The 21,541-nt window shown below is 43.7% G+C and overlaps 1 protein-coding gene across 1 annotated transcript in view; it reads left to right on the top strand.

Annotated features, from left to right (window-relative positions):
* WBP11 (WW domain binding protein 11) overlaps nucleotides 1–21,541 on the top strand; it is a 47,813-nt gene that overhangs the window by 22,356 nt on the left and 3,916 nt on the right. Inside the window, exons 3-7 of the mRNA XM_073645081.1 lie at nucleotides 16,796–16,827; nucleotides 16,989–17,082; nucleotides 17,239–17,435; nucleotides 20,916–21,049; nucleotides 21,129–21,325. Of these exons, the coding sequence (XP_073501182.1) occupies nucleotides 16,796–16,827; nucleotides 16,989–17,082; nucleotides 17,239–17,435; nucleotides 20,916–21,049; nucleotides 21,129–21,325 (654 nt within the window). The remainder of the gene's footprint in view (nucleotides 1–16,795; nucleotides 16,828–16,988; nucleotides 17,083–17,238; nucleotides 17,436–20,915; nucleotides 21,050–21,128; nucleotides 21,326–21,541) is intronic.

The raw sequence follows: 21,541 nt of genomic DNA, 5'->3' as shown, positions 1-21,541 counted from the left end.
CTGCAGTATAATACAGGATGTAACTCAGGATAAGTAATGTAATGTATGTACATAGTGAGTGCAGCTCTGGAGTATAATACAGGATGTAACTCAGGATCAGTAATGTAATGTATGTACACAGTGACTGCGCCAGCAGAATAGTGAGTGCAGCTCTGGAGGATAATACAGGAGGTAACTCAGGATCAGTAATGTATGTACACAGTGACTGCACCAGCAGAATAGTGAATGCTGCTCTGGAGTATAATACAGGCGGTAACTCAGGATCAGTAATGTAATGTATGTACACAGTGACTGCACCAGCAGAATAGTGAGTTCAGCTCTGGAGCATAATACAGGATGTAACTCAGGATCAGTAATGTATGTACACAGTGACTGCACCAGCAGAATAGTGAGTGCAGCTCTGGATTATAATACCTGATCAGTAATGTAATGTATGTTCACAGTGACTGCACCAGCAGAATAGTGAGTGCAGCTCTGGAGTATAATACAGGAGGTAACTCAGGATCAGTAATGTAATGTATGTACACAGTGACTGCACCAGCAGAATAGTGAGTGCAGCTCTGGAGCATAATACAGGAGGTAACTCGGTATCAGTAATGTATGTACATAGTGACAGCACCAGCAGAATAGTGAGTGCAGCTCTGGAGTATAATACAGGATGTAACTCAGGATCAGTAATGTAATGTATGTACACAGTGACAGCACCAGCAGAATAGTGAGTGCAGCTCTGGAGTATAATACAGGATGTAACTCAGGATCAGTACAGGATCAGTAATGTAATGTATGTACACAGTGACTGCACCAGCAGAATAGTGAGTGCAGCTCTAGAGTATAATACAGGATGTAACTCAGGATCAGTAATGTATGTACACAGTGACTGCACCAGCAGAATAGTGAGTGCAGCTCTGGAGCATAATACAGCAGGTAACTCAGGATCAGTAATGTAATGTATGTACACAGTGACTGCACCAGCAGAATAGTGAGTGCAGCTCTGGAGTATAATACAGGATGTAACTCAGGATCAGTAATGTAATGTATGTACACAGTGACTGCACCAGCAGAATAGTGAGTGCAGCTCTGGAGTATAATACAGGATGTAACTCAGTATCAGTAATGTAATGTATGTACACAGTGACTGCACCAGCAGAATAGTGAGTGCAGCTCTGGAGTATAATACAGGATGTAACTCAGGATCAGTAATGTAATGTATGTGCACAGTGACTGCACCAGCAGAATAGTGAGTGCAGCTCTGGAGTATAATGCAGGATGTAACTCAGGATCAGTAATGTATGTACACAGTGACTGCACCAGCAGAATAGTGAGTGCAGCTCTGGAGTATAATAGAGGAGGTAACTCAGGATCAGTAATGTAATGTATGTACACAGTGACTGCACCAGCAGAATAGTGAGTGCAGCTCTGGAGCATAGTACAGGATGTAACTCAGGATCAGTACAGGATCAGTAATGTAATGTATGTACACAGTGACTGCACCAGCAGAATAGTGAGTGCAGCTCTGGAGCATAATACAGGATGTAACTCAGGATCAGTACAGGATCAGTAATGTAATGTATGTACACAGTGACTGCACCAGCAGAATAGTGAGTGCAGCTCTGGGGTATAATACAGGATGTAACTCAGGATCAGTAATGTAATGTATGTACACAGTGACTGCACCAGCAGAATAGTGAGTGCAGCTCTGGAGTATAATATAGGAGGTAATTCAGGATCAGTAATGTAATATATGGGTACAGTGACTGCACCAGCAGAATAGTGAGTGCAGCTCTGGAGGATAATACAGGATGTAACTCAGGATCAGTAATGTAATGTATGTACACAGTGACTGCACCAGCAGAATAGTGAGTGCAGCTCTGGAGTATAATACAGGATGTAACTCAGGATCAGTAATGTAATGTATGTACACAGTGACTGCACCAGCAGAATAGTGAGTGCTGCTCTGGAGTATAATATAGGAGGTAACTCAGGATGAGTAATGTAATGTATGTACACAGTGACTGCACCAGCAGAATAGTGAGTGCTGCTCTGGAGTATAATATAGGAGGTAACTCAGGATCAGTAATGTAATATATGTACACAGTGACTGCACCAGCAGAATAGTGAGTGCAGCTCTGGGGTATAATACAGGATATAACTCAGGATCAGTAATGTATGTACACAGTGATTGCACCAGCAGAATAGTGAGTGCAGCTCTGGAGTATAATACAGGAGGTAACTCAGGATCAGTAATGTAACGTATGTACACAGTGACTGCACCAGCAGAATAGTGAGTGCAGCTCTGGAGTATAATACAGGATGTAACTCAGGATCAGTAATGTAATGTATGTACACAGTGACTGCACCAGCAGAATAGTGAGTGCAGCTCTGGAATATAATACAGGATGTAACTCAGGATAAGTAATGTAATGTATGTACATAGTGAGTGCAGCTCTGGAGTATAATACAGGATGTAACTCAGGATCAGTAATGTAATGTATGTGCACAGTGACTGCACCAGCAGAATAGTGAGTGCAGCTCTGGAGTATAATACAGGAGGTAACTCAGGATCAGTAATGTAATGTATGTACACAGTGACTGCACCAGCAGAATAGTGAGTGCAGCTCTGGAGGATAATACAGGATGTAACTCAGGATCAGTACAGAATAAGTAATGTAATGTATGTACACAGTAACTGCACCAGCAGAATAGTGAGTGCAGCTCTGGAGTATAATACAGGAGGCAACTCAGGATCAGTAATGTAATGTATGTACACAGTGACTGCACCAGCAGAATAGTGAGTGCTGCTCTTGAGTATAATACAGGATGTAAGTCAGGATCAGTAATGTAATGTATGTACACAGTGACTCCACCACCAGAATAGTGAGTGCAGCTCTGGAGTATAATGCAGGAGGTAACTCAGGATCAGTAATGTATGTACACAGTGACTGCACCAGCAGAATAGTGAGTGCTGCTCTGGAGTATAATACAGGATGTAAGTCAGGATCAGTAATGTAATGTATGTACACAGTGACTCCACCACCAGAATAGTGAGTGCAGCTCTGGAGTATAATACAGGAGGTAACTCAGGATCAGTAATGTAATGTATGTGCACAGTGACTGCACCAGCAGAACAGTGAGTGCAGCTCTGGAGTATAATACAGGAGGTAACTCAGGATCAGTAATTTAATGTATGTACACAGTGACTGCACCAGCAGAATAGTGAGTGCAGCTCTGGAGTATAATACAGGATATAACTCAGGATCAGTAATGTAATGTATGTACACAGTGACTGCACCAGCAGAATAGTGAGTGCAGCTCTGCAGTATAATACAGGATGTAACTCAGGATAAGTAATGTAATGTATGTACATAGTGAGTGCAGCTCTGGAGTATAATACAGGATGTAACTCAGGATCAGTAATGTAATGTATGTACACAGTGACTGCGCCAGCAGAATAGTGAGTGCAGCTCTGGAGGATAATACAGGAGGTAACTCAGGATCAGTAATGTATGTACACAGTGACTGCACCAGCAGAATAGTGAATGCTGCTCTGGAGTATAATACAGGCGGTAACTCAGGATCAGTAATGTAATGTATGTACACAGTGACTGCACCAGCAGAATAGTGAGTTCAGCTCTGGAGCATAATACAGGATGTAACTCAGGATCAGTAATGTATGTACACAGTGACTGCACCAGCAGAATAGTGAGTGCAGCTCTGGATTATAATACCTGATCAGTAATGTAATGTATGTTCACAGTGACTGCACCAGCAGAATAGTGAGTGCAGCTCTGGAGTATAATACAGGAGGTAACTCAGGATCAGTAATGTAATGTATGTACACAGTGACTGCACCAGCAGAATAGTGAGTGCAGCTCTGGAGCATAATACAGGAGGTAACTCGGTATCAGTAATGTATGTACATAGTGACTGCACCAGCAGAATAGAGAGTGCAGCTCTGGAGTATAATACAGGATGTAACTCAGGATCAGTACAGGATCAGTAATGTAATGTATGTACACAGTGACTGCACCAGCAGAATAGTGAGTGCAGCTCTGGAGTATAATACAGGATGTAACTCAGGATCAGTAATGTATGTACACAGTGACTGCACCAGCAGAATAGTGAGTGCAGCTCTGGAGTATAATACAGGATGTAACTCAGGATCAGAAATGTAATATATGTACACAGTGACTGCACCAGCAGGATAGTGATTGCAGCTCTGGAGCATAATACAGGATGTAACTCAGGATCAGTAATGTAATGTATGTACACAGTGACTGCACCAGCAGAATAGTGAGTGCAGCTCTGGAGTATAATACAGGATGTAACTCAGGATCAGTAATGTAATGTATGTACACAGTGACTGCACCAGCAGAATAGTGAGTGCAGCTCTGGAGTATAATACAGGATGTAACTCGGGATCAGTAATGTAATGTATGTACACAGTGACTGCACCAGCAGAATAGTGAGTGCAGCTCTGGAGTATAATACAGGAGGTAACTCAGGATCAGTAATGTAATGTATGTACACAGTGACTGCACCAGCAGAATAGTGAGTGCAGCTCTGGAGTATAATACAGGAGGTAACTCAGGATCAGTAATGTAATGTATGTATACAGTGACTGCACCAGCAGAATAGTGATTGCAGCTCTGGAGTATAATACAGGATGTAACTCAGGATCAGTAATGTAATGTATGTACACAGTGACTGCACCTGCAGAATAGTGAGTGCAGCTCTGGAGGATAATACAGGATGTAACTCAGGATCAGTAATGTAATGTATGTACACAGTGACTGCACCAGCAGAATAGGGAGTGCAGCTCTGGAGCATAATACAGAATGTAACTCAGGATCAGTAATGTAATGTATGTACACAGTGACTGCACCAGCTGAATAGTGAGTGCAGCTCTGGAGTATAATATAGGAGGTAACTCAGGATCAGTAATGTAATATATGTACATAGTGACTGCACCAGCAGAATAGTGAGTGCAGCTCTGGGGTATAATACAGGATGTAACTCAGGATCAGTAATGTAATGTATGTATACAGTGACTGCACCAGCAGAATAGTGAGTGCAGCTCTGGAGTATAATACAGGAGGTAACTCAGGATCAGTAATGTAATGTATGTACACAGTGACTGCACCAGCAGAATAGTGAGTGCAGCTCTGGAGTATAATACAGGATGTAACTCAGGATCTGTAATGTATGTACATAGTGAGTGCACCAGCAGAATAGTGAGTGCAGCTCTGGAGTATAATACAGGAGGTAACTCAGGATCAGTAATGTAATGTATGTACACAGTGACTGCACCAGCAGAATAGTGAGTGCAGCTCTGGAGTATAATACAGGATGTAACTGAGGATCAGTAATGTAATGTATGTACACAGTGACTGCACCAGCAGAATAGTGAGTGCAGCTCTGGAGTATAATACAGGATGTAGCTCAGGATCAGTAATGTATGTACACAGTGACTGCACCAGCAGAATAGTGAGTGCAGCTCTGGAGTATAATACAGGATGTAACTCAGGATCTGTAATGTAATGTATGTACACCGTGACTCCACCAGCAGAATAGTGAGTGCAGCTCTGGAGTATAATACAGGATGTAACTCAGGATCAGTAATGTATGTATGTATACAGTGACTGCACCAGCAGAATAGTGAGTGCAGCTCTGGGGTATAATACAGGATGTAACTCAGGATCAGTAATGTATGTATGTATACAGTGACTGCACCAGCAGAATAGTGAGTGCAGCTCAGGGGTATAATACAGGATGTAACTCAGGATCAGTAATGTAATGTATGTACACAGTGACTGCACCAGCAGAATAGTGAGTGCAGCTCTGGAGTATAATACAGGATGTAACTCAGGATAAGTAATGTAATGTATGTACATAGTGAGTGCAGCTCTGGAGTATAATACAGGATGTAACTCAGGATCAGTAATGTAATGTATGTGCACAGTGACTGCACCAGCAGAATAGTGAGTGCAGCTCTGGAGTATAATACAGGAGGTAACTCAGGATCAGTAATTTAATGTATGTACACAGTGACTGCACCAGCAGAATAGTGAGTGCAGCTCTGGAGTATAATACAGGATATAACTCAGGATCAATAATGTAATGTATGTACACAGTGACTGCACCAGCAGAATAGTGAGTGCAGCTCTGGAGGATAATACAGGATGTAACTCAGGATCAGTACAGAATAAGTAATGTAATGTATGTACACAGTAACTGCACCACCAGAATAGTGAGTGCAGCTCTGGAGTATAATGCAGGAGGTAACTCAGGATCAGTAATGTATGTACACAGTGACTGCACCAGCAGAATAGTGAGTGCTGCTCTGGAGTATAATACAGGATGTAAGTCAGGATCAGTAATGTAATGTATGTACACAGTGACTCCACCACCAGAATAGTGAGTGCAGCTCTGGAGTATAATACAGGAGGTAACTCAGGATCAGTAATGTATGTACACAGTGACTGCACCAGCAGAATAGTGAGTGCAGCTCTGGAGTATAATACAGGATGTAAGTCAGGATCAGTAATGTATTTACACAGTGACTGCGCCAGCAGAATAGTGAGTGCAGCTCTGGAGGATAATACAGGAGGTAACTCAGGATCAGTAATGTATGTACACAGTGACTGCACCAGCAGAATAGTGAATGCTGCTCTGGAGTATAATACAGGCGGTAACTCAGGATCAGTAATGTAATGTATGTACACAGTGACTGCACCAGCAGAATAGTGAGTTCAGCTCTGGAGTATAATACAGGATGTAACTCAGGATCAGTAATGTAATGTATGTACACAGTGACTGCACCAGCAGAATAGTGAGTGCAGCTCTGGAGTATAATACAGGAGGTAACTCAGGATCAGTAATGTAATGTATGTACACAGTGACTGCACCAGCAGAATAGTGAGTGCAGCTCTGGAGCATAATACAGGAGGTAACTCGGTATCAGTAATGTATGTACATAGTGACTGCACCAGCAGAATAGAGAGTGCAGCTCTGGAGTATAATACAGGATGTAACTCAGGATCAGTAATGTAATGTATGTACACAGTGACTGCACCAGCAGAATAGTGAGTGCAGCTCTGGAGTATAATACAGGATGTAACTCAGGATCAGTAATGTAATGTATGTACACAGTGACTGCACCAGCAGAATAGTGAGTGCAGCTCTGGAGTATAATACAGGATGTAACTCAGGATCAGTAATGTAATGTATGTACACAGTGACTGCACCAGCAGAATAGTGAGTGCAGCTCTGGAGTATAATACAGGATGTAACTCAGGATCAGTAATGTAATGTATGTACACAGTGACTGCACCAGCAGAATAGTGAGTGCAGCTCTGGAGTATAATACAGGATGTAACTCAGGATCAGTAATGTAATGTATGTACACAGTGACTGCACCAGCAGAATAGTGAGTGCAGCTCTGGAGTATAATACAGGATGTAACTCAGGATCAGAAATGTAATATATGTACACAGTGACTGCACCAGCAGGATAGTGAGTGCAGCTCTGGAGCATAATACAGGATGTAACTCAGGATCAGTAATGTAATGTATGTATACAGTGACTGCACCAGCAGAATAGTGATTGCAGCTCTGGAGTATAATACAGGATGCAACTCAGGATCAGTACAGGATCAGTAATGTAATGTATGTACACAGTGACTGCACCAGCAGAATAGTGAGTGCAGCTCTGGAGTATAATACAGGAGGTAACTCAGGATCAGTAATGTAATGTATGTACACAGTGACTGCACCAGCAGAATAGTGAGTGCAGCTCTGGAGTATAATACAGGAGGTAACTCAGGATCAGTAATGTAATGTATGTATACAGTGACTGCACCAGCAGAATAGTGATTGCAGCTCTGGAGTATAATACAGGATGTAACTCAGGATCAGTACAGGATCAGTAATGTAATGTATGTACACAGTGACTGCACCAGCAGAATAGTGAGTGCAGCTCTGGAGTATAATACAGGATGTAACTCAGGATCAGTAATGTAATGTATGTACACAGTGACTGCACCAGCAGAATAGTGAGTGCAGCTCTGGGGTATAATACAGGATGTAACTCAGGATCAGTAATGTAATGTATGTACACAGTGACTGCACCTGCAGAATAGTGAGTGCAGCTCTGGAGGATAATACAGGATGTAACTCAGGATCAGTAATGTAATGTATGTACACAGTGACTGCACCTGCAGAATAGTGAGTGCAGCTCTGGAGGATAATACAGGATGTAACTCAGGATCAGTAATGTAATGTATGTACACAGTGACTGCACCAGCAGAATAGTGAGTGCAGCTCTGGAGTATAATATAGGAGGTAACTCAGGATCAGTAATGTAATGTATGTACACAGTGACTGCACCAGCAGAATAGTGAGCGCAGCTCTGGAGTATAATATAGGAGGTAACTCAGGATCAGTAATGTAATGTATGTACACAGTGACAGCACCAGCAGAATAGTGCGTGCAGCTCTGGAGTATAATACAGGATGTAACTCAGGATCAGTAATATAATGTATGTATACAGTGACTGCACCAGCAGAATAGTGAGTGCAGCTCTGGAGTATAATACAGGAGGTAACTCAGGATCAGTAATGTAATGTATGTACACAGTGACTGCACCAGCAGAATAGTGAGTGCAGCTCTGGAGTATAATACAGGATGTAACTCAGGATCTGTAATGTATGTACATAGTGAGTGCACCAGCAGAATAGTGAGTGCAGCTCTGGAGTATAATACAGGATGTAACTGAGGATCAGTAATGTAATGTATGTACACAGTGACTGCACCAGCAGAATAGTGAGTGCAGCTCTGGAGTATAATACAGGATGTAACTCAGGATCAGTAATGTAATGTATGTACACAGTGACTGCACCAGCAGAATAGTGAGTGCAGCTCTGGAGTATAATACAGGAGGTAACTCAGTATCAGTAATGTATGTACATAGTGACTGCACCAGCAGAATAGAGAGTGCAGCTCTGGAGTATAATACAGGATGTAACTCAGGATCAGTAATGTATGTATGTATACAGTGACTGCACCAGCAGAATAGTGAGTGCAGCTCTGGGGTATAATACAGGATGTAACTCAGGATCAGTAATGTAATGTATGTACACAGTGACTGCACCAGCAGAATAGTGAGTGCAGCTCTGGAGCATAATACAGGAGGTAACTCGGTATCAGTAATGTATGTACATAGTGACTGCACCAGCAGAATAGAGAGTGCAGCTCTGGAGTATAATACAGGATGTAACTCAGGATCAGTAATGTAATGTATGTACACAGTGACTGCACCAGCAGAATAGTGAGTGCAGCTCTGGAGTATAATACAGGATGTAACTCAGGATCAGTAATGTATGTACACAGTGACTGCACCAGCAGAATAGTGAGTGCAGCTCTGGAGTATAATACAGGATGTAACTCAGGATCAGAAATGTAATATATGTACACAGTGACTGCACCAGCAGGATAGTGAGTGCAGCTCTGGAGCATAATACAGGATGTAACTCAGGATCAGTAATGTAATGTATGTACACAGTGACTGCACCAGCAGAATAGTGAGTGCAGCTCTGGAGTATAATACAGGATGTAACTCAGGATCAGTAATGTAATGTATGTACACAGTGACTGCACCAGCAGAATAGTGAGTGCAGCTCTGGAGTATAATACAGGATGTAACTCAGGATCAGTAATGTAATGTATGTACACAGTGACTGCACCAGCAGAATAGTGAGTGCAGCTCTGGAGTATAATACAGGAGGTAACTCAGGATCAGTAATGTAATGTATGTACACAGTGACTGCACCAGCAGAATAGTGAGTGCAGCTCTGGAGTATAATACAGGAGGTAACTCAGGATCAGTAATGTAATGTATGTATACAGTGACTGCACCAGCAGAATAGTGATTGCAGCTCTGGAGTATAATACAGGATGTAACTCAGGATCAGTACAGGATCAGTAATGTAATGTATGTACACAGTGACTGCACCAGCAGAATAGTGAGTGCAGCTCTGGGGTATAATACAGGATGTAACTCAGGATCAGTAATGTAATGTATGTACACAGTGACTGCACCTGCAGAATAGTGAGTGCAGCTCTGGAGGATAATACAGGATGTAACTCAGGATCAGTAATGTAATGTATGTACACAGTGACTGCACCTGCAGAATAGTGAGTGCAGCTCTGGAGGATAATACAGGATGTAGCTCAGGATCAGTAATGTAATGTATGTACACAGTGACTGCACCAGCAGAATAGGGAGTGCAGCTCTGGAGCATAATACAGAATGTAACTCAGGATCAGTAATGTAATGTATGTACACAGTGACTGCACCAGCTGAATAGTGAGTGCAGCTCTGGAGTATAATATAGGAGGTAACTCAGGATCAGTAATGTAATATATGTACATAGTGACTGCACCAGCAGAATAGTGAGCGCAGCTCTGGAGTATAATACAGGATGTAACTCAGGATCAGTAATGTAATGTATGTACACAGTGACTGCACCAGCAGAATAGTGAGCGCAGCTCTGGAGTATAATATAGGAGGTAACTCAGGATCAGTAATGTAATGTATGTACACAGTGACAGCACCAGCAGAATAGTGCGTGCAGCTCTGGAGTATAATACAGGATGTAACTCAGGATCAGTAATATAATGTATGTACACAGTGACTGCACCAGCAGAATAGTGAGTGCAGCTCTGGAGTATAATACAGGATGTAACTCAGGATCTGTAATGTATGTACATAGTGAGTGCACCAGCAGAATAGTGAGTGCAGCTCTGGAGTATAATATAGGAGGTAACTCAGGATCAGTAATGTAATATATGTACATAGTGACTGCACCAGCAGAATAGTGAGCGCAGCTCTGGAGTATAATACAGGATGTAACTCAGGATCAGTAATGTAATGTATGTACACAGTGACTGCACCAGCAGAATAGTGAGCGCAGCTCTGGAGTATAATATAGGAGGTAACTCAGGATCAGTAATGTAATGTATGTACACAGTGACAGCACCAGCAGAATAGTGCGTGCAGCTCTGGAGTATAATACAGGAGGTAACTCAGGATCAGTAATGTAATGTATGTACACAGTGACTGCACCAGCAGAATAGTGAGTGCAGCTCTGGAGTATAATACAGGATGTAACTCAGGATCAGAAATGTAATATATGTACACAGTGACTGCACCAGCAGGATAGTGAGTGCAGCTCTGGAGCATAATACAGGATGTAACTCAGGATCAGTAATGTAATGTATGTATACAGTGACTGCACCAGCAGAATAGTGATTGCAGCTCTGGAGTATAATACAGGATGTAACTCAGGATCAGTAATGTATGTACACAGTGACTGCACCAGCAGAATAGTGAGTGCAGCTCTGGAGTATAATACAGGAGGTAACTCAGGATCAGTAATGTAATGTATGTACACAGTGACTGCACCAGCAGAATAGTGAGTGCAGCTCTGGAGTATAATACAGGAGGTAACTCAGGATCAGTAATGTAATGTATGTATACAGTGACTGCACCAGCAGAATAGTGATTGCAGCTCTGGAGTATAATACAGGATGTAACTCAGGATCAGTACAGGATCAGTAATGTAATGTATGTACACAGTGACTGCACCAGCAGAATAGTGAGTGCAGCTCTGGAGTATAATACAGGATGTAACTCAGGATCAGTAATGTAATGTATGTACACAGTGACTGCACCAGCAGAATAGTGAGTGCAGCTCTGGGGTATAATACAGGATGTAACTCAGGATCAGTAATGTAATGTATGTACACAGTGACTGCACCTGCAGAATAGTGAGTGCAGCTCTGGAGGATAATACAGGATGTAACTCAGGATCAGTAATGTAATGTATGTACACAGTGACTGCACCTGCAGAATAGTGAGTGCAGCTCTGGAGGATAATACAGGATGTAACTCAGGATCAGTAATGTAATGTATGTACACAGTGACTGCACCAGCAGAATAGTGAGTGCAGCTCTGGAGTATAATATAGGAGGTAACTCAGGATCAGTAATGTAATATATGTACATAGTGACTGCACCAGCAGAATAGTGAGCGCAGCTCTGGAGTATAATACAGGATGTAACTCAGGATCAGTAATGTAATGTATGTACACAGTGACTGCACCAGCAGAATAGTGAGCGCAGCTCTGGAGTATAATACAGGATGTAACTCAGGATCTGTAATGTATGTACATAGTGAGTGCACCAGCAGAATAGAGAGTGCAGCTCTGGAGTATAATACAGGAGGTAACTCAGGATCAGTAATGTATGTATGTATACAGTGACTGCACCAGCAGAATAGTGAGTGCAGCTCTGGGGTATAATACAGGATGTAACTCAGGATCAGTAATGTAATGTATGTACACAGTGACTGCACCAGCAGAATAGTGAGTGCAGCTCTGGAGCATAATACAGGAGGTAACTCGGTATCAGTAATGTATGTACATAGTGACTGCACCAGCAGAATAGAGAGTGCAGCTCTGGAGTATAATACAGGATGTAACTCAGGATCAGTAATGTAATGTATGTACACAGTGACTGCACCAGCAGAATAGTGAGTGCAGCTCTGGAGTATAATACAGGATGTAACTCAGGATCAGTAATGTATGTACACAGTGACTGCACCAGCAGAATAGTGAGTGCAGCTCTGGAGTATAATACAGGATGTAACTCAGGATCAGAAATGTAATATATGTACACAGTGACTGCACCAGCAGGATAGTGAGTGCAGCTCTGGAGCATAATACAGGATGTAACTCAGGATCAGTAATGTAATGTATGTACACAGTGACTGCACCAGCAGAATAGTGAGTGCAGCTCTGGAGTATAATACAGGATGTAACTCAGGATCAGTAATGTAATGTATGTACACAGTGACTGCACCAGCAGAATAGTGAGTGCAGCTCTGGAGTATAATACAGGATGTAACTCAGGATCAGTAATGTAATGTATGTACACAGTGACTGCACCAGCAGAATAGTGAGTGCAGCTCTGGAGTATAATACAGGAGGTAACTCAGGATCAGTAATGTAATGTATGTACACAGTGACTGCACCAGCAGAATAGTGAGTGCAGCTCTGGAGTATAATACAGGAGGTAACTCAGGATCAGTAATGTAATGTATGTATACAGTGACTGCACCAGCAGAATAGTGATTGCAGCTCTGGAGTATAATACAGGATGTAACTCAGGATCAGTACAGGATCAGTAATGTAATGTATGTACACAGTGACTGCACCAGCAGAATAGTGAGTGCAGCTCTGGGGTATAATACAGGATGTAACTCAGGATCAGTAATGTAATGTATGTACACAGTGACTGCACCTGCAGAATAGTGAGTGCAGCTCTGGAGGATAATACAGGATGTAACTCAGGATCAGTAATGTAATGTATGTACACAGTGACTGCACCTGCAGAATAGTGAGTGCAGCTCTGGAGGATAATACAGGATGTAGCTCAGGATCAGTAATGTAATGTATGTACACAGTGACTGCACCAGCAGAATAGGGAGTGCAGCTCTGGAGCATAATACAGAATGTAACTCAGGATCAGTAATGTAATGTATGTACACAGTGACTGCACCAGCTGAATAGTGAGTGCAGCTCTGGAGTATAATATAGGAGGTAACTCAGGATCAGTAATGTAATATATGTACATAGTGACTGCACCAGCAGAATAGTGAGCGCAGCTCTGGAGTATAATACAGGATGTAACTCAGGATCAGTAATGTAATGTATGTACACAGTGACTGCACCAGCAGAATAGTGAGCGCAGCTCTGGAGTATAATATAGGAGGTAACTCAGGATCAGTAATGTAATGTATGTACACAGTGACAGCACCAGCAGAATAGTGCGTGCAGCTCTGGAGTATAATACAGGATGTAACTCAGGATCAGTAATATAATGTATGTACACAGTGACTGCACCAGCAGAATAGTGAGTGCAGCTCTGGAGTATAATACAGGATGTAACTCAGGATCTGTAATGTATGTACATAGTGAGTGCACCAGCAGAATAGTGAGTGCAGCTCTGGAGTATAATATAGGAGGTAACTCAGGATCAGTAATGTAATATATGTACATAGTGACTGCACCAGCAGAATAGTGAGCGCAGCTCTGGAGTATAATACAGGATGTAACTCAGGATCAGTAATGTAATGTATGTACACAGTGACTGCACCAGCAGAATAGTGAGCGCAGCTCTGGAGTATAATATAGGAGGTAACTCAGGATCAGTAATGTAATGTATGTACACAGTGACAGCACCAGCAGAATAGTGCGTGCAGCTCTGGAGTATAATACAGGAGGTAACTCAGGATCAGTAATGTAATGTATGTACACAGTGACTGCACCAGCAGAATAGTGAGTGCAGCTCTGGAGTATAATACAGGATGTAACTCAGGATCTGTAATGTATGTACATAGTGAGTGCACCAGCAGAATAGTGAGTGCAGCTCTGGAGTATAATATAGGAGGTAACTCAGGATCAGTAATGTAATATATGTACATAGTGACTGCACCAGCAGAATAGTGAGCGCAGCTCTGGAGTATAATACAGGATGTAACTCAGGATCAGTAATGTAATGTATGTACACAGTGACTGCACCAGCAGAATAGTGAGCGCAGCTCTGGAGTATAATATAGGAGGTAACTCAGGATCAGTAATGTAATGTATGTACACAGTGACAGCACCAGCAGAATAGTGCGTGCAGCTCTGGAGTATAATACAGGAGGTAACTCAGGATCAGTAATGTAATGTATGTACACAGTGACTGCACCAGCAGAATAGTGAGTGCAGCTCTGGAGTATAATACAGGATGTAACTCAGGATCTGTAATGTATGTACATAGTGAGTGCACCAGCAGAATAGTGAGTGCAGCTCTGGAGTATAATACAGGATGTAACTGAGGATCAGTAATGTAATGTATGTACACAGTGACTGCACCAGCAGAATAGTGAGTGCAGCTCTGGAGTATAATACAGGAGGTAACTCAGGATCAGTAATGTAATGTATGTACACAGTGACTGCACCAGCAGAATAGTGAGTGCAGCTCTGGAGTATAATACAGGATGTAACTCAGGATCTGTAATGTATGTACATAGTGAGTGCACCAGCAGAATAGTGAGTGCAGCTCTGGAGTATAATACAGGATGTAACTGAGGATCAGTAATGTAATGTATGTACACAGTGACTGCACCAGCAGAATAGTGAGCGCAGCTCTGGAGTATAATACAGGATGTAACTCAGGATCAGTAATGTAATGTATGTACACAGTGACTGCACCAGCAGAATAGTGAGTGCTGCTCTGGAGTATAATGCAGGATGTAACTCAGGATCAGTAATGTAATGTATGTACACAGTGACCGCGCCAGCAGAATAGTGAGTGCAGCTCTGGAGTATAATACAGGAGGTAACTCAGGATCAGTAATGTAATGTATGTACACAGTGACTGCACCAGCAGAATAGTGAGCGCAGCTCTGGAGTATAATATAGGATGTAACTCAGGATCAGTAATGTAATGTATGTACACAGTGACTGCACCAGCAGAATAGTGAGTGCAGCTCTGGAGTATAATACAGGATGTAACTCAGGATCAGTAATGTAATGTATGTACACAGTGACTGCACCAGCAGAATAGTGAGTGCAGCTCTGGGGTATAATACAGGATGTAACTCAGGATCAGTAATGTATGTATGTATACAGTGACTGCACCAGCAGAATAGTGAGTGCAGCTCTGGGGTATAATACAGGATGTAACTCAGGATCAGTAATGTATGTATGTATACAGTGACTGCACCAGCAGAATAGTGACTGCAGCTCTGGGGTATAATACAGGATGTAACTCAGGATCAGTAATGTAATGTATGTACACAGTGACTGCACCAGCCGAATAGTGAGTGCAGCTCTGGGGTATAATACAGGATGTAACTCAGGATCAGTAATGTAATGTATGTACACAGTGACTGCACCAGCAGAATAGTGAGTGCAGCTCTGGAGTATAATACAGGATGTAACTCAGGATCAGTAATGTATGTATGTATACAGTGACTGCACCAGCAGAATAGTGAGTGCAGCTCTGGGGTATAATACAGGATGTAACTCAGGATCAGTAATGTATGTATGTATACAGTGACTGCACCAGCAGAATAGTGACTGCAGCTCTGGGGTATAATACAGGATGTAACTCAGGATCAGTAATGTAATGTATGTACACAGTGACTGCACCAGCCGAATAGTGAGTGCAGCTCTGGGGTATAATACAGGATGTAACTCAGGATCAGTAATGTAATGTATGTACACAGTGACTGCACCAGCAGAATAGTGAGTGCAGCTCTGGAGTATAATACAGGATGTAACTCAGGATCAGTAATGTAATGTATGTACACAGTGACTGCACCAGCAGAATAGTGAGTGCAGCTCTGGAGTATAATACAGGATGTAATTCAGGATCAGTACATGATCAGTAATGTAATGTATGTACACAGTGACTGCACCAGCAGAATAGTGATTGCAGCTCTGGAGTATAATACAGGATGTAACTCAGGATCTGTATTGTATGTACATAGTAAGTGCAGCTCTGGAGTATAATACTGGGTAAGTTATGTATATACACTGTACTTCGATAGCTCCACAATTTGCAGGCAGTGGTTATAATGTCTTTCTGAATGTTAGGATGGGAGTTGGATTTCTCCTGTAATTCCTCCTGTTGGATGTGACTGTTGTGTTTGTACTGATTAGTTGATTCTGTTCTGCCCCCTGTAGGGAAGGAGGCGAGGAAGCGGGAGCTGAAGAAGGTGAGGACTTCTCAGTAGTGACTGCAGTGATGTTCGGCTCCTGTTCTGTCTGATGATTGACGTCCTGTGAATGATGAGAGTCTTCTGTGCAGTAGAGGCCTTGAGTTCAGCGCGGAGGTATACGTTGGCGATATATGATGGACATTTTTCTTTGCTTGTAGAACAAGAAGCAGCGGATGATGGTGCGAGCGGCGGTGCTGAAAATGAAAGACCCAAAGCAAATCATCCGAGACATGGAGAAGCTGGATGAGATGGGTGAGTGCAGTCTCCGAATTCACAGCTGTAAGCAGACAGTTTCATGACATGGCGATCTAGCAGGGATCTATAACGGTGTTCATCCAGAGCCTGCTGCTTCATGAACAGGTCACACACACCCTAAACTGAGTGTGTTGATTTCTGCCTTTTTTTCAGAATTTAACCCCGTGCAGCAGCCGCAGCTGAACGAGAAAGTTCTCAAAGACAAAAGGAAGAAGCTGAGGGAGACGTTCGAGCGCATCCTGCGTCTGTACGAGAAGGAGAACCCCGAAACCTACAAAGAACTGCGCAAAATCGAGCTGGACTACGAGCACAAGAGGGCGCAGCTGAGTCAGTACTTCGATGCTGTTAAGGTGCGGGCCGTCTCCGTCCTCGGACTACAAAGACTTCTGCAGTTTTCTTCTAAAACTTTTTTTTTTCTTTGCACTCCAAGATCTCTACTTGCTGTAAATTGAAGAACTTGAAATAGTTCTTGAATATTTTGGGGTTATGTTTAGTGTCAATCTGAAGATCCAGAAAATCTGATAATCCAGTTTATTTAGAGAAGGATTCAGGGAATTTTCTTGTCGGATCTGTGGGGTTTTACCCCATTAGTGACGTCTCCTGTGTGCTATCACTGTATGGAGTGCAGTGCAGCTGATGGCTGTATTATACAGCCGGCACCGAGTGTGATATCAAAAGGGCCACCGTCAGTGCTAAGCCCATCGGGTCGTTTTTTATAGGAGACCAGTAACATTACTGTGCACATCAATACATTGGTATTGTGTAAGTGATCTCAGGTTCTCGTCCCCCGAGAGTTCAGTGACGGGAAAAAAAATCCATAAAAGTTTATCCCCTTCATGACTGGACGATATTTCATTTTTAAGCAGCAGCGATCGGAGCGAGCTCTGGTCTCTGCTGTTACCGTAAGAAAACGTGTCAAGCTCTGATCTCTGCTGTTACCGTAAGAAAACGTGTCAAGCTCTGATCTCTGCTGTTACCGTAAGAAAACGTGTCAAGCTCTGATCTCTGCTGTTACCGTAAGAAAACGTGTCAAGCTCTGATCTCTGCTGTTACCGCAAGAATAACGTGTCAAGCTCTGGTCTCTGCTGTTACCGCAAGAAAACGTGTCAAGCTCTGGTCTCTGCTGTTACCGCAAGAAAACGTGTCAAGCTCTGGTCTCTGCTGTTACCGCAAGAAAACGTGTCAAGCTCTGGTCTCTGCTGTTACCGCAAGAAAACGTGTCGAGCTCTGATCTCTGCTGTTACCGCAAGAAAACGTGTCGAGCTCTGATCTCTGCTGTTACCGCAAGAAAACGTGTCGAGCTCTGATCTCTGCTGTTACCGCAAGAAAACGTGTCAAGCTCTGATCTCTGCTGTTACCGCAAGAATAACGTGTCAAGCTCTGGTCTCTGCTGTTACCGCAAGAATAACGTGTCAAGCTCTGGTCTCTGCTGTTACCGCAAGAAAACGCAAACGTGTCGAGCTCTGAACTCTGCTGTTACCGCAAGAGAAACATGTCAAGCTCTGGTCTCTGCTGTTACCGCAAGAAAACGTGTCAAGCTCTGATCTCTGCTGTTACCGCAAGAAAACGTGTCGAGCTCTGATCTCTGCTGTTACTGCAAGAAAACGTGTCAAGCTCTGATCTCTGCTGTTACCGCAAGAAAACGTGTCAAGCTCTGATCTCTGCTGTTACCGCAAGAAAACGTGTCAAGCTCTGATCTCTGCTGTTACCGTAAGAAAACGTGTCAAGCTCTGATCTCTGCTGTTACCGTAAGAAAACGTGTCAAGCTCTGATCTCTGCTGTTACCGCAAGAATAACGTGTCAAGCTCTGATCTCTGCTGTTACCGCAAGAATAACGTGTCAAGCTCTGATCTCTGCTGTTACCGCAAGAAAAACGTGTCAAGCTCTGATCTCTGCTGTTACCGCAAGAAAACGTGTCAAGCTCTGATCTCTGCTGTTACCGCAAGAAAACGTGTCGAGCTCTGATCTCTGCTGTTACCACAAGAAAACGTGTCGAGCTCTGGTCTCTGCTGTTACCGCAAGAAAACGTGTCAAGCTCTGATCTCTGCTGTTACCGCAAGAAAAACGTGTCAAGCTCTGATCTCTGCTGTTACCGCAAGAAAAACGTGTCAAGCTCTGATCTCTGCTGTTACCGCAAGAAAACGTGTCGAGCTCTGATCTCTGCTGTTACCGCAAGAAAACGTGTCGAGCTCTGGTCTCTGCTGTTACCGCAAGAAAACGTGTCAAGCTCTGATCTCTGCTGTTACCGCAAGAAAACGTGTCAAGCTCTGATCTCTGCTGTTACCGCAAGAAAACGTGTCAAGCTCTGGTCTCTGCTGTTACCGCAAGAAAACGTGTCAAGCTCTGATCTCTGCTGTTACCGCAAGAAAACGTGTCGAGCTCTGATCTCTGCTGTTACCGCAAGAAAACGTGTCGAGCTCTGATCTCTGCTGTTACCGCAAGAAAACGTGTCAAGCTCTGATCTCTGCTGTTACCGCAAGAATAACGTGTCAAGCTCTGATCTCTGCTGTTACCGCAAGAATAACGTGTCAAGCTCTGGTCTCTGCTGTTACCGCAAGAATAACGTGTCAAGCTCTGGTCTCTGCTGTTACCGCAAGAAAACGCAAACGTGTCGAGCTCTGAACTCTGCTGTTACCGCAAGAGAAACATGTCAAGCTCTGGTCTCTGCTGTTACCGCAAGAAAACGTGTCAAGCTCTGATCTCTGCTGTTACCGCAAGAAAACGTGTCGAGCTCTGATCTCTGCTGTTACCGCAAGAAAACGTGTCAAGCTCTGATCTCTGCTGTTACCGCAAGAAAACGTGTCAAGCTCTGGTCTCTGCTGTTACCGCAAGAAAACGCAAACGTGTCGAGCTCTGAACTCTGCTGTTACCGCAAGAGAAACATGTCAAGCTCTGGTCTCTGCTGTTACCGCAAGAAAACGTGTCAAGCTCTGATCTCTGCTGTTACCGCAAGAAAACGTGTCGAGCTCTGAACTCTGCTGTTACCGCAAGAGAAACATGTCAAGCTCTGGTCTCTGCTGTTACCGCAAGAAAACGTGTCAAGCTCTGATCTCTGCTGTTACCGCAAGAAAACGTGTCGAGCTCTGATCTCTGCTGTTACCGCAAGAAAACGTGTCAAGCTCTGATCTCTGCTGTTACCGCAAGAAAACGTGTCAAGCTCTGGTCTCTGCTGTTACCGCAAGAAAACGCAAACGTGTCGAGCTCTGAACTCTGCTGTTACCGCAAGAGAAACATGTCAAGCTCTGGTCTCTGCTGTTACCGCAAGAAAACATGTCAAGCTCTGATCTCTGCTGTTACCGCAAGAAAACGTGTCGAGCTCTGATCTCTGCTGTTACCGCAAGAAAACGTGTCAAGCTCTGATCTCTGCTGTTACCGCAAGAAAACGTGTCGAGCTCTGATCTCTGCTGTTACCGCAAGAAAACGTGTCGAGCTCTGATCTCTGCTGTTACCGCAAGAAAACGTGTCAAGCTCTGGTCTCTGCTGTTACCGCAAGAAAACGTGTCGAGCTCTGGTCTCTGCTGTTACCGCAAGAAAACGTGTCGAGCTCTGATCTCTGCTTGACACGTAAAGAAACAACCCCCCCCAACCACCACATTGACGGGAATATAATAAAAAGTTACCATCTCATAAAAAAAAAATATTTTTATTTTACAAAGTTCTGAATTTTTTTAAGCACTAAAGTAAAGATAAAAACCCTTCAGCTGTGTGAACCAGCGCCTGTGCAGGAGAGGTGTTACCCTTCATTGACATGAAGCAGAGTTCCTGAGGTCTCCTCGGTAGTGTTCTCTGTTATCTGACGTATCGGTGACATGTCGGGTTTCCGTCTGCAGAACGCGCAGCACGTGGAGGTGGAGAGCATTCCCCTGCCGGACCTGCCGCACGCCCCCTCTAATATTCTGATCCAGGACATCCCCCTCCCCGGGACGCAGCCGCCCTCCATCCTGAAGAAGACGTCCGCCTACGGGTGAGTGCCGTGCCATGATTGACGCTGGTCCTCTGGAGTCCTGCATCCGCCATGATGTAACGCTGCTCTATGCTCCTAGGCCTCCTGGGCGCGGAGTCTCCATGCCGTTCCCCCCAGGACATGGGGTTCCTCGTTTACCCCCAGGGAAGAAACCTCCTGGGCCACCGCCCGGTCCTCCACCACCACAAGTCCTGGCGATGTACGGGCGCAGGGTCGGATTTGCTTTGGAGAATATAATGAGAAGAAGAGAGGATGAGAGGTACAGTCCCGAGGGAGGTGAGTGCCGATATTGGGGTCCCGTCCGTACACCCACTGCCGAAATAGCATGTACATTTTATATAGGAAGTGCGTTAAATCGGTAATGTCACCAAGGGCTATTCCTTTAATATAAGGTCCACTGCAACTAAGAAGAGCCCCGGCCAATGCTGCCCCCTATTGGTGAAGTGTAGTGTTACATGTTTCTATTGACGTGAATGGACTGTGTCCGGTCTT

This window comes from Phyllobates terribilis, unplaced genomic scaffold, assembly GCF_046119375.1.
Source record: "Phyllobates terribilis strain yellow unplaced genomic scaffold, ASM4611937v1 Scaffold_8__6_contigs__length_399053987, whole genome shotgun sequence".
NCBI lineage: Eukaryota > Metazoa > Chordata > Amphibia > Anura > Dendrobatidae > Phyllobates > Phyllobates terribilis.
This window is presented reverse-complemented; position numbering and strand designations above follow the sequence as displayed.